The sequence below is a fragment of the Mesoplodon bidens genome, assembly GCF_964165515.1.
Source record: "Mesoplodon bidens genome assembly, chromosome: 1".
NCBI lineage: Eukaryota > Metazoa > Chordata > Mammalia > Artiodactyla > Ziphiidae > Mesoplodon > Mesoplodon bidens.
Genome location: NC_138176.1, coordinates 29,692,984 through 29,705,066, shown reverse-complemented (window position 1 = coordinate 29,705,066; position 12,083 = coordinate 29,692,984). Strand labels below are relative to the sequence as shown.

The 12,083-nt window shown below is 40.5% G+C and overlaps 1 protein-coding gene across 5 annotated transcripts in view; it reads right to left on the bottom strand.

The window, feature by feature from the left end:
- DNMBP (dynamin binding protein) overlaps positions 1-12,083 on the bottom strand; it is a 145,182-nt gene that overhangs the window by 48,451 nt on the left and 84,648 nt on the right. For 4 of the 5 annotated variants that reach the window (XM_081247535.1, XM_081247532.1, XM_081247533.1 and 1 more), the window contains 5 exons: positions 11,667-11,860; positions 10,712-10,811; positions 1,430-1,577; positions 798-815; positions 232-431 (listed from right to left, as the gene is read on the bottom strand). In XM_081247535.1, coding sequence (XP_081103661.1) covers positions 232-431; positions 798-815; positions 1,430-1,577; positions 10,712-10,811; positions 11,667-11,860 — 660 coding nt within the window. The remainder of the gene's footprint in view (positions 1-231; positions 432-797; positions 816-1,429; positions 1,578-10,711; positions 10,812-11,666; positions 11,861-12,083) is intronic. The other variant, XM_081247534.1, reaches the window with a different exon arrangement.

Here is a 12,083-nt window from a genome sequence, read left to right as displayed (position 1 = left end):
ATAAGCTTTATCACAGGTGCCTTATTTCCAACATGCATGGTTGTGCTTTTATTATTATCACTGCTTTTTTTCTTTCATTATCTCATTTTCCCCAAATTCTATTACCATTTCTTCATCACAGCTCTATTACCTACCATCTGCTTGTCCACCTCTGGTGAAGTAATTAATTCTTTTGAGAAGGAGAACATTCTCAAGGGTATACCTCCTTTTCAGCAAGTATGCTTTTCTTACCCAGGTCCTTTCGACGTTTATATTCATTAATGTTAACGTTGATTTCCTTGACTGCAAGGACTGCATTGGTTAAAGGCACTTTATCTGGGTGGGATTCAGGGGTGGAATTCAGCAACTCCATCAGCAGCAGTGGGTAGCGCATTACTCTCTGCACTGGTTTGATGAGGAAGGAGCCCAGGTTAATATAATTTGTGCATCCCCTTCAAGAGAAGGAAAAACAGAGACTTCAGTCAACTGTCAGTAACACAGGGCCTACAGGTAGTATCTGTTATTCCTAATATAGCTCCGTTCTTTCACCCTACTTCCCAACTTCATTCATTCACATTTACTGGGCACCTAATAAACACCAGGCAGTGTTCTAGGTGCTGCGGATTTAGTAGTGACCCAAAAAAGTCCCTGCCCTGGTGGAAAGAGGCAGACAATAATCAAACAAACATTATATGAAGTGTCATTTGGTGGTAAGTGCTATGGAGGAAAATACAGCAAGGCAGGTCTACTTCTAGGTTTCTGTCTATAAAGGAAGAAAATAATGAAATGAGCTTCTGCATCAAGTGGCAAGAACTTACCATTCATTGTACAGGCTCCTACAGGGCAGTGAGCATGAAAAGAAGAAACAGCGGATTAAAGAAAATACTGATGCTGATTTTCACATTCCTCTCAGAACATATTAGTCCAACTAATGCCTATTAGCTGGGCAGACAAAAACCACATGGGATAGAAGGGGAATTGTGAATGTCTATGGTGGCATATCTAGTCTATTAAAAAAAAGTCAATAAGCCCTTAACTTCACTTTGACCTACTTAGACATATATTATATCCTTATAGCCTGCCTCCCTAAGACAGGAGACTCTCACCTGATGGTCAAGAATAACTGACTTTATCTTCTTACCTTTTCTCTCATTTGGACCAAACTATCTTCCTGGCAGCTTCTTACCTGAAAATACTAACTTAATACTTTGTGTGTATAGATAAAAGTGATTTTAATGGATAAAACTACAGGCAGGAAGCTACTTAAGATTTCCATGATATAGAATGGGAAAAGGCAAGTTACATAACAGGACCTATGATAATGTATCACTTATGTTTAAAATATGATAGATCCATAGATGTCATAAGAAGTCTAGACATAGACATGGGAGTGACTTCCAAAAGGCAGAACTAAAGAGCTATGATGGAATGAAGTGCTCAAAACTCCTACTTAAGATCTGCCAAGGAGTCCTGAAGATGCTTCTGGATCTTCTCATCCTTCTCATATATTTCCAGCAATGAGATGGCCTCATCATGATTCTGGCAATAAACCTTGTATGTTCCTTCAAGCTCATCTCGGTGATCAAGAAACACTGGTCCTTTGGAATATACACAAACATACAGTGTTTTTTAGTAACTTTCTTCTCAGCATTCTAAATGGAAGGTATATAACCAAACTTTAATACCAGATAATCCTATCACAAGAAATGAGAATAAGACTATCATTCAAATTAATATGATATTTCCATGTAACAGCTTAAAATTCTACTTATTTAAAGCAAAATTTAAGAGCACTCTCTCATCCGTGTACTTATTTTTCAGAACGCATACACATGCACACGTGCGTGCACACACACACAGCTGGTCCCTGAAACAGAGTCCAGTCCCTTTTCCGTCAGGCAGAGTAAGGCATTTGCAAGTACTCTCCATATAGGCATGTGATCAGAACCTGTAAAGACCCCTCAGCTCTCTAAGCCCCAAATCTCCACAGGGGTGAAGAGATCCTTCTACAGCAGCAGCTTCCAACCGTTTCTTTGCACGTAAATACACAGGACTATGAAGTTTATCATATTAATAAATATATTAATTTATGATATAAATTAATATATAAATATATTAATTTATGATATAAATTAATATATAAATATATTAATAATATATTATATAAATATAAACCCCCCTGAATCTATGATATAATAATATGTGTATTTCTTTATAAAGCACTGAATAGCAGAACATAGCAATGAATCTAATAATCACCATAATTTCAAAGTATGATGAGTGACACAAGAAACTGGTATAACATGTGTTGTTTCTGGACATTGCTGGAATTTCGAGATACTGCAACAACTTAATGTGATATGAGCATGTGACTTCAGTTGGTGACAAAGTCACTGTTCCCTACAGTCATACTTTAAATCAATGCTAAATTTCTGTTATAAATTAAGAAACTTCTATATAAGTTGGTGGACTACTTGAAATCTACTCATGGACCCCTGGTCTACACCATTTGGGCATAGGAATAATTCCTAAGCAAACTTCCCCAGAGCAATTTCATTTAGATCAGCTGCCTGAATGTGCCGATTCCCTGAATTGTTAAAACTGCTCTTCCTCTTGCCCCTCTTCCCTCTGTGTACTTGGTCCTTCCTTCTTCAGCCTGCGCTGCTCCCCAAAAGACAACGTCCTCTCATCCTTGAGCTCCTCCCTCAAAATATGACCCTACTTACTGCATCCCCTATAACTATTTCTCCCAGCTGCTCTGGGCATACACCCCTTCCCTCAGGGAACCCCATCCCTTTCTCTACAAGGTCACCTCTGTTCCCTCCACGTTGTGTCCTATGGAATTCCCTATTCTCGTGCAGAGCACCTTCTATTTAAATGAAATGTATTTCCTTAATTATAGCTCCTTCCAAAAGAGAGCCTTGACTGTGTCCACACAAACCACACTCGCACTGCTGTCCAACTGGCAGCCTTTCTTTGTCTAATCCTGTGACTCAACAAGCACAGGAGTTAAGAGTGGGGCTGCTTCCTTTTGACCCTCAGGGCCACTTTGGAATCCCTGAGCCACCAATGTCTTTATCCAGTTTCACCATCCGGTATTTGCCTGTCTTCTCCCCTTCGTATCCATTCCCCACCAGCACTCCTAGAACCCTCACTCTCACACCGGTTACTCTGCACCTCCTCCATTCATGGGTTTTACCCTCCTTGATGGTGACTCTTCTACATCAACTACAAACTAACAAAGCTACAACTTAATTTACAGTGTCTTTCAAATTTGGGTCAAAACCCATGAATGGGTCATGGAATCTACTTTATGGGTATGATCAGCACATTTTTGAGGAAATGAAATGGAATAGAAAAGAAAATAACAGAAAACATTGAACATAGTAAAAGTAAGCACAGACACACACACACAAACATGTATCCTGGTCATTAGGTAAAATGTATTTCTTTCTGTGGGACATGTTTAAAATAATAAAAAAAAGCCAGTTCCTTAGATATTACTACATATCCAGAGTCTCCTGGTACTTCTTCTTCATCTCAACCTCCTCGTCTTCTAAATCATCCAAGCCCTGAACACCTACCATTCTCTCCTTCCCTGTGGACCCTGTCCTGGCTGTAATTAGAATCCTTCTCCAATCAGGCCTATAAGTTAATTCAATGATGCTTTTTCCAGCATCCTGGATTACCCTGGATTTTTACCAAGTTATCCCCTCACTGTATACTTTTCCATTTTTATTCCTGGGTCATAAAAACTGCTTGGAAGGCATACTTTTATTAAAAGGGGAGTTAAGGCGTAGTGCAGAACAGTTTCAATAGTATGCTACTGTTTATATAAATTTTTTAAATGGGGATGGGGGACCAGGGTAGAGAAGTACCTATGTAATTGCTGTTATGATAAACTATCTCTGGAAGGAGATATAAGAAAACTGGTAACATTAGTTGCTTCTGGTTGAGAAGAGCTGGGTGGCAGGGGACAGATAGAAGAGTTTTCATTAAGCAGTTCTTGGTACCTTTCAAATTTTGTGCCATGTGAATGTATTAAAAATAAGTTACATTTAAAATATACACAGGGCTTCCCTGGTGGTGCAGTGGTTGAGAGTCCGCCTGCCGATGCAGGGGACATGGGTTCGTGCCCCAGTCCAGGAGGATCCCACATGCCACGGAGCAGCTGGGCCCATGAGCCATGGCCACTGGGCCTGCGCGTCTGGAGCCTGTGCTCCTCAACGGGAGAGGCCACAACAGTGAGAGGCCCGTGTACCAGAAAAAAAACAAAACAAAAAAACCCACATATATATATATATATATATGTATTATATATTAAAATAAATTAAACTTAAGCAAAATAAAACATTGCTTATGCAATTCATGTCAATCTGCCCTTTGCTAGTGGCTCAGCGAAGCTTTAATTTGCCTTCCCTGACGTCTCAGAACCTTCCCTTAACAGACATTCAAAACCTTGTCCTTTATTAATTCCCCACTGAATGCACTGCTTGGCCTCCTGGTGGACCAAGACTGGAGCCCCCAGGCTGGTGCTCTCATCCAACCTCGGCTTCACCTATTGCATATCACGGTCACTGCACACTGTCCCTCCTAGTAAAGCTCTGAGCCGGCCGGTTCCTAGGTCCTCTCCTCCCCCATCCTCCGCATGCCTTCAGCTCATCTCACTCGGCTACCTAAATCCTCGGTTGTCTTGAGACAAGAAGGGGAAGGGAAAAACAAAAATAAACAGCTGACAGATTGTGCATTTCTAAGAATTTGTCCATTTCTTCCAGGTTGTCCATTTTATTGGCATAGAGTTGCTTCTAGTAATCTCTCATGATCTTTTGTATTTCTGCAGTGTCAGTTGTTACTTCTCCTTTTTCATTTCTAATTCTATTGATTTGAGTCTTCTCCCTTTTTTTCTTGATGAGTCTGGCTAATGGTTTATCAATTTTGTTTATCTTCTCAAAGAACCAGCTTTTAGTTTTATTGATCTTTGCTATTGTTTCCTTCATTTCTTTTTCATTTATTTCTGATCTGATCTTTATGATTTCTTTCCTTCTGCTAACTTTGGGGGTTTTTTGTTCTTCTTTCTCTAATTGCTTTAGGTGCAAGGTCAGGTTGTTTACTCCAGGTGTTTCCTGTTTCTTAAGGTGGGATTGTATTGCTATAAACTTCCCTCTTAGAACTGCTTTCGCTGCATCCCATAGGTTTTGGGTTGTCGTGTCTCCATTGTCATTTGTTTCTAGGTATTTTTTTAGTTCCTCTTTGATTTCTTCAGTGATCACTTCGTTATTAAGTAGTGTATTGTTTAGCCTCCATGTGTTTGTATTTTTTAAAGATCTTTTCCTGTAATTGGTATCTAGTCTCATAGCATTGTGGTCAGAAAAGATACTCGATACAATTTCAATTTTCTTAAATTTACTAAGGCTTGATTTGTGACCCAAGATATGATGTATCCTGGAGAATATTCCATGAGCACTTGAGAAAAATGTGTATTCTGTTGTTTTTGGAAGGAATGTCATATAAATATCAATTAAATCCACCTTGTTTAATGTATCATTTAAAGCTTGTGTTTCCTTATTTATTTTCATTTTGGATGATCTGTTCATTGGTGAATGTGGGGTGTTGACCAGAAAACTACTAGAGCTAATCAATGAATTTGGTAAAGTAGCAGGATACAAAATTAATGCACAGAAATCTCTGGCATTCCTGTACACTAATGTTGAAAAATCTGAAAGTGAAATCAAGAAAACACTCCCATTTACCATTGCAACAAAAAGAATAAAATATCTAGGAATAAACCTACCTAAGGAGACAAAAGACCTGTATGCAGAAAATTACAAGACACTGATGAAAGAAATTAAAGATGATACAAATAGATGGAGAAGATATACCATGTTCCTGGATTGGAAGAATCAATACTGTGAAAATGACTCTACTACCCAAAGCAATCTACAGATTAAATGCAATCCCTATCAAACTACCACTGGCATTTTTCACAGAACTAGAACAAAAAATTTCAAAATTTGTTTGGAAAAACAAAAGACCCCAAATAGCCAAAGCAATCTTGAGAACAAAAAACGGAGCTGGGGGAATCAGGCTCCCTGACTTCAGACTATACTACAAGGCTACAGTAATCAAGACAGTGTGGTACTGGCACAAACACAGAAATATAGATCAATGGAACAGGATAGAAAGCCCAGAGATAAACCCATGCACATATGGTCACCTTATCTTTGATAAAGGAGGCAGAAATGTACAGTGGAGAAAGGACAGCCTCTTCAATAAGTGGTGCTGGGAAAACTGGACAGCTACATGTAATAGTATGAGATTAGATCACTCCCTAACACCATACACAAAAATAAACTCAAAATGGATTAAAGACCTAATTGTAAGGCCAGACACTATCTAACTCTTAGAGGAAAACATAGGCAGAACACTCTGTGACATAAATCACAGCAAGATCCTTTTTGACCCACGTCCTAGAGAAATGGAAATAAAAACAAAAATAAACAAATGGGACCTAATGAAACTTCAAAGCTTTTGCACAGCAAAGGAAACCATAAACAAGACCAAAAGACAACCCTCAGAATGGGAGAAAATATTTGCAAATGAAGCAACTGACAAAGGATTAATCTCCAAAATTTATAAGCAGCTCATGCAGCTCAATAGCAAAAAAACAAACAAGCCAATCCAAAAATGGGCAGAAGACCGAAATAGACATTTCTCCAAAGAAGATATACAGACTGCCAACAAACACATGAAAGAATGCTCAACATCATTAATCATTAGAGAAATGCAAATCAAAACTACAATGAGATATCATCTCACACCAGTCAGAATGGCCATCATCAAAAAATCTAAAAACAATAAATGCTGGAGAGGGTGTGGAGAAAAGGGAACACTCTTGCACTGCTGGTGGGAATGTGAATTGGTACATCCACTATGGAGAACAGTATGGAGGTTCCTTAAAAAACTACAAATAGAACTACCATATGACCCAGCAATCACACTACTGGGCATACGCCCTGAGAAAACCATAATTCAAAAAGAGACATGCACCAATATGTTCATTGCAGCTCTATTTACAATAGCCCGGAGATGGAAACAACCTAAGTGTCCCTCATTGGATGAATGGATAAAGAAGATGTGGCACATATATACAATGGAATATTACTCAGCCATAAAAAGAAACGAAACTGAGCTATTTGTAATGAGGTGGATAGACCTAGAGTCTGTCATACAGAGTGAAGTAAGTCAGAAAGAGAAAGACAAATACCGTATGCTAACACATGTATACGGAATTTAAGAAAAAAAAATGTCATGAAGAACCTAGGGGTAAGACAGGAATAAAGACACAGACCTACTAGAGAATGGACTTGAGGATATGGGAAGGGGGAAGGGTAAGCTGTGACAAAGCGAGAGAGAGGCATGGACATATATACACTACCAAACATAAGGTAGATAGCTAGTGGGAAGCAGCCGCATAGCACAGGGAGATCAGCTCGGTGCTTTGCAACCGCCTGGAGGGGTGGGATAGGGAGGGTGGGAGGGAGGGAGACGCAAGAGGGAAGGGATATGGGAACAGATGTATATGTATAACTGATTCACTTTGTTATAAAGCAGAAACTAATAAAAAATAATAAATAAATATTAAAAAACCAGTTGATTTGTATGGGGGTGAGATTATGGATATTCTGTTTTCACTTCCTCTTTTATTGTTGTCATAATACACAGGTAATAAAATAAATTGAAAAAAATGTTTGATTAATAATTAATTCCTTTCAGATACCAATCAGTTTCTCTCATTTCTTTCATAATTCAAATTAATAACCTATACATACTTACTTCAAGTGCCTTATGAAATCCTATAAATTGGTTTTTATGCTTTATAGGGTGACCCCTATAAAAATGGGGTCACCATGGCTACCTCTGATCAATGTGCTTCTCCTTCCTCAACCTCCCTGACCTCTGACCTCTCCAATTAAACTGAGAGCAGGACCCCAGGCTTCAGTTTCTCTTGCAGCTGTTCTGTACAGAATTTAAAAGCATATGCAGAGATGACAGAAAAGACCTGAGTCTGAATGTCAGTCCCATCAAGTACTAGCCATGTGACCCTGAGCAAATTACTTCCTGCTGTAAGTCTCAGTTTCCAATCTGTAAAATAAGATTAATAGCAGCTAAACCTCATAGGGTTATTGTAGGCAACAAGTGTGATAAAGCTTGACATACCTTGAAAGGGTGTGTGGAGTACAATAAACACCGGAGAAATGTTAACAAAGTTGCACTATCACCTAACATCCCACAGCCATTCCTGCAGGAGGGCAGAGCCCTGACTGTTCTTATGTCCATTTCTCTCCCAGGAGAGTCAGGTCAATACCACCTAGCCTAAGTCAACATCATGAGCCTACTCCCCTCTCTAGTGATGTGTGTAGGCATATGCATGTGACCCAGCTCTGGCCAATGAGAAACAAAGAGAATTCTGGTGAGGGGGCTCTGGAAAGACTGCTTACTCTTAAACGACACAGGGTCAATTTTTCCTTCTGCTAGATGTTGCGATGTGTGTAGTGGAATGGCTAGAACTGTGGTAGCATTTTGTCACTATGATTCCAATAATACAGCAAAGTGATAGGATGTCCCCTCCCACAAGGCACCAGAGCTGGTCTGTATGACCAACAGAATATGGCAGAAGTGATGGTATATAGTATCTGAGATCAGGTTATAGAAGACAGTGGGGGGACTCCCCTGGTGGCGCAGTGGTTAAAGATCCGCCTGCCAATGCAGGGGACACGGGTTGAAGCCCTGGTCCAGGAAGATCCCATATGCTGGGGAGCAACTAAGCCTGTGCACCACAACTACTGAGCCTGTGCTCTAGAGCCCATGAGCCACAACTACTGAGCCTGTGTGCCACAACTACTGAAGCCCATGCACCTAGAGCCCATGCTCTGCAACAAGAGAAGACACTGCAATGAGAAGCACCCCACTGAAGAGTAGCCCCCACTCGCCGCAACTAGAGAAAGCCCACGCACAGCAATGAAGACCCAACGCAGCCAAAAATAAAAATAAATTAAAAAAAAAAAAAGAAGACACTGGCTCCCATCTTGAGCTTCCTCTTCCTCTTGGATCGCTCACTTTGAGGAAAGCCAGCTGCCATGTCCTGAGGTCATGAAGATGGTGAAGAGGCTCACATGACAAGGAACTGAGGCTTGATGAGCTGAGTGAGCTTTTGGAACTGGATCACTGATTGAGCCCCAGATGACAGCAGCCCAGGTAACAGCTTGACTCCAACCTCATGAGAGATCCTGAGCCAGAATCACCTAGCTAAGCCAGATTGCTGAACCACAGGAAAGTGACCTAACACGTTTCTAGTTTTAAGGCACTAAATTTCAGTATAGTTTGTTACACAGCAATAGATAACTAACACAATTCCCTTGTTTATAAGAAATAATTGTTTTTCAAACATTTTGACAATGACCCACATGAATAAATACATTTAAAATCATGACTCAGGGCTTCCCTGGTGGCACAGTGCTTGAGAATCTGCCTGCCAATGCAGGGGACACGGGTTCAAGCCCTGGTCCAGGAAGATCCCACATGTCGCGAAGCAACTAAGCCTGTGTGCCACAACTACAGAGCCTGCGCTCTAGAGCCCGCAAGCCACAACTGCTGAGCCTGCGTGCCACAACTACTGAAGCTCACGAGCCTAGAGCCTGTGCTCCACAACAAGAGAAGCCACCACAATGAGAAGCCTCCGCACCACAACGAAGAGTAGCCCCTGCTCACCACAACTAGAGAAAGCCCGTGTGCAGCAATGAAGACTCAATGCAGCCAAAAATAAAATTAATTAATTAATTTTAAAAAAAATCGTGACTCAGTACACATATACAAAGAATTGGAAAAAAGTTTCAAAAAACTATAGTTATTTACAGTACATTCTGATATTTTCTATTTTATTTTAGTGGAAAAATATATATTGGGTGCTAATTTTTTTTAGAGACCATTCAGTAGTTTTTGTTTTATTAATAAGACTATAAATAAAGAAAGGCATCTTTTTTTTTTTTTTGGCCACATGGCTTGCGGGATTCTTAGTTCCCTGACCAGCGATCGAACCCATGTGCTCTGAAGTGGAAGCTCAGAGTCCTAACCACTGGACTGCCAGGGAATTCCCAAGAAAGGCAACTTTTTGAAGATCAATTCTCTACGGCATTTCTACATGACTTGGGACAGCTCTTGTCCCAGATTAGATTTCCAAGGATGTTTACATAAACAGAAAGCCTTGGAAGATAGAGATAGATTCTCCTTCCTGGACAGACGGCAGGTTTGTTCCTGACCAGAATAACAATGTCTTCTTCCTGCACAAAGTTGGACGAATCTGCCAGCAGCCTGCTATAATACTGGGGTTTATCTAAGTGTGATTGGTTCCTTAGCTGTAAGATAAACCCACTGTGTTACTGGGTTCTAAACTGATCTCATGACCCACTAACAGGCTGCAACTGTTGGTCTGAAAAACATCATATCATGTGACAACAAAAATTTCTTCTATTGCAAGCATCCTCTATCACCTCAAGGTATATAAAAGGAGAAGCAGGGGACCAAATAACCTTCGAACTAAGTAACTAACACTTAATTTTTCTAGCAAAACTACTCAGTACCAGCTGGGCCCTTCTTCCCCTGCCTCCTACCTATGAAGTTAAAAAAACAAACAAACAAAAAAACCTGCTTCTGAAACAATGGCAGGGGCTCATACCTACGGCATCGCTGATTTCCAGATCAGCCAATAATTGCTTTGAGACCTTAATCACCATCTGCATATTTCCAAAAAGTCCCTCAAAGTCAATGTTTGGTATCTGAGAAAGGAAAACAAAACAAAGATGCATAGAAATAAAATTAATGGCATATCATTCACATTAGGAACATCTCTTCAAGGATGATACAAAAGCTGCTCAAGGTTATCTTCACTCACTCTCATGAAGTTTCCAGAATGGGAACAACTAACATCGCCTTTAGTGTCACCGTCTGTCCTTGATCCAAATACTTTCTGCTCCCCCCTCCCCCACTACCATAGTAAAATGACCGTAGAACCAATTGCTATAGTTGTACTGGGACGCAAATTCCACCCAGTACCCAAAATCGGATGGCACCGTCCACTTCTTAGAGAAGTTCTGTGAGTGACTGCTCCAGGAGTCCACACTCAAGCTGAGCCCAAGTGGTCAAGTAACAAGCAATAGGATTGTAAATCCCTGGGATACCATTAACGTTTTTTCCCTGTCTTCGGCATCTAAGAGAGTGTCTAGCATGCATATATTAGTAAGACTTTCTGGAATAAACCTTATACAATCAGGTGCTACAGCCAGGTAACCCACTATCCCCACACTTCATTATATTATTGCACAGCCTCCCAGTAAAGTGACAATCCCAGACTCTCTGGAACTGTTTTCAGGAGCCACAGAAACAGGAAATGTCCTAGGAATTATTGCAGTAACTTAAGTTAATAAGTTAATAATGGACTTGATAAGTGACAGGATGGTGAAGGCTTAAGTTGATGGCATATGTAAACTGGGGCCCTTGAATTAAGAGCAGCAAACCCAATAAATTTTATTTCAAACCCAATAAGTCTTTGTGGTGAAAGCTCCCGTACCCTAATGCATCAGGCTTGGAGAAGCACGTTCAAGGCAAAGCTAACTTTCTCCCACAGTTCCCACCTGTGCCTGCTGCAGGGGTACCATGATCCGCTCGATACACATTTCCAGATCCCGAATGTAGTCTCTCTCCGTCTGAAGAAGTTCCTCTATCACCTTGGCTCTCTTCTCCAGCATCCTCTGCTCTGGGCTTTCAGTGGACACAGACCCAGAAGGGGCCACTAGTGCTGAAGACTGGGAGGAGAGGAGTGTCATTTCTAGAAAGGAAAAGAGAACTGGTCAGTAGCTCTGGGTGTAAAAGCAGGCCTCTGCAATAGTTTCAGTTGAAAAGAACACATTCTTTGAGAACCAAAGGTCTCACAATTGTCAACCATCAGGAAATCTGATCCTCAAGTCAGTTCTAATCATGAAGATGAAAAGCTTAGAAAGCCATCCCTGCAGAAAGAACTTCTCCCATCTGCAATACCATTTCTAGAATCT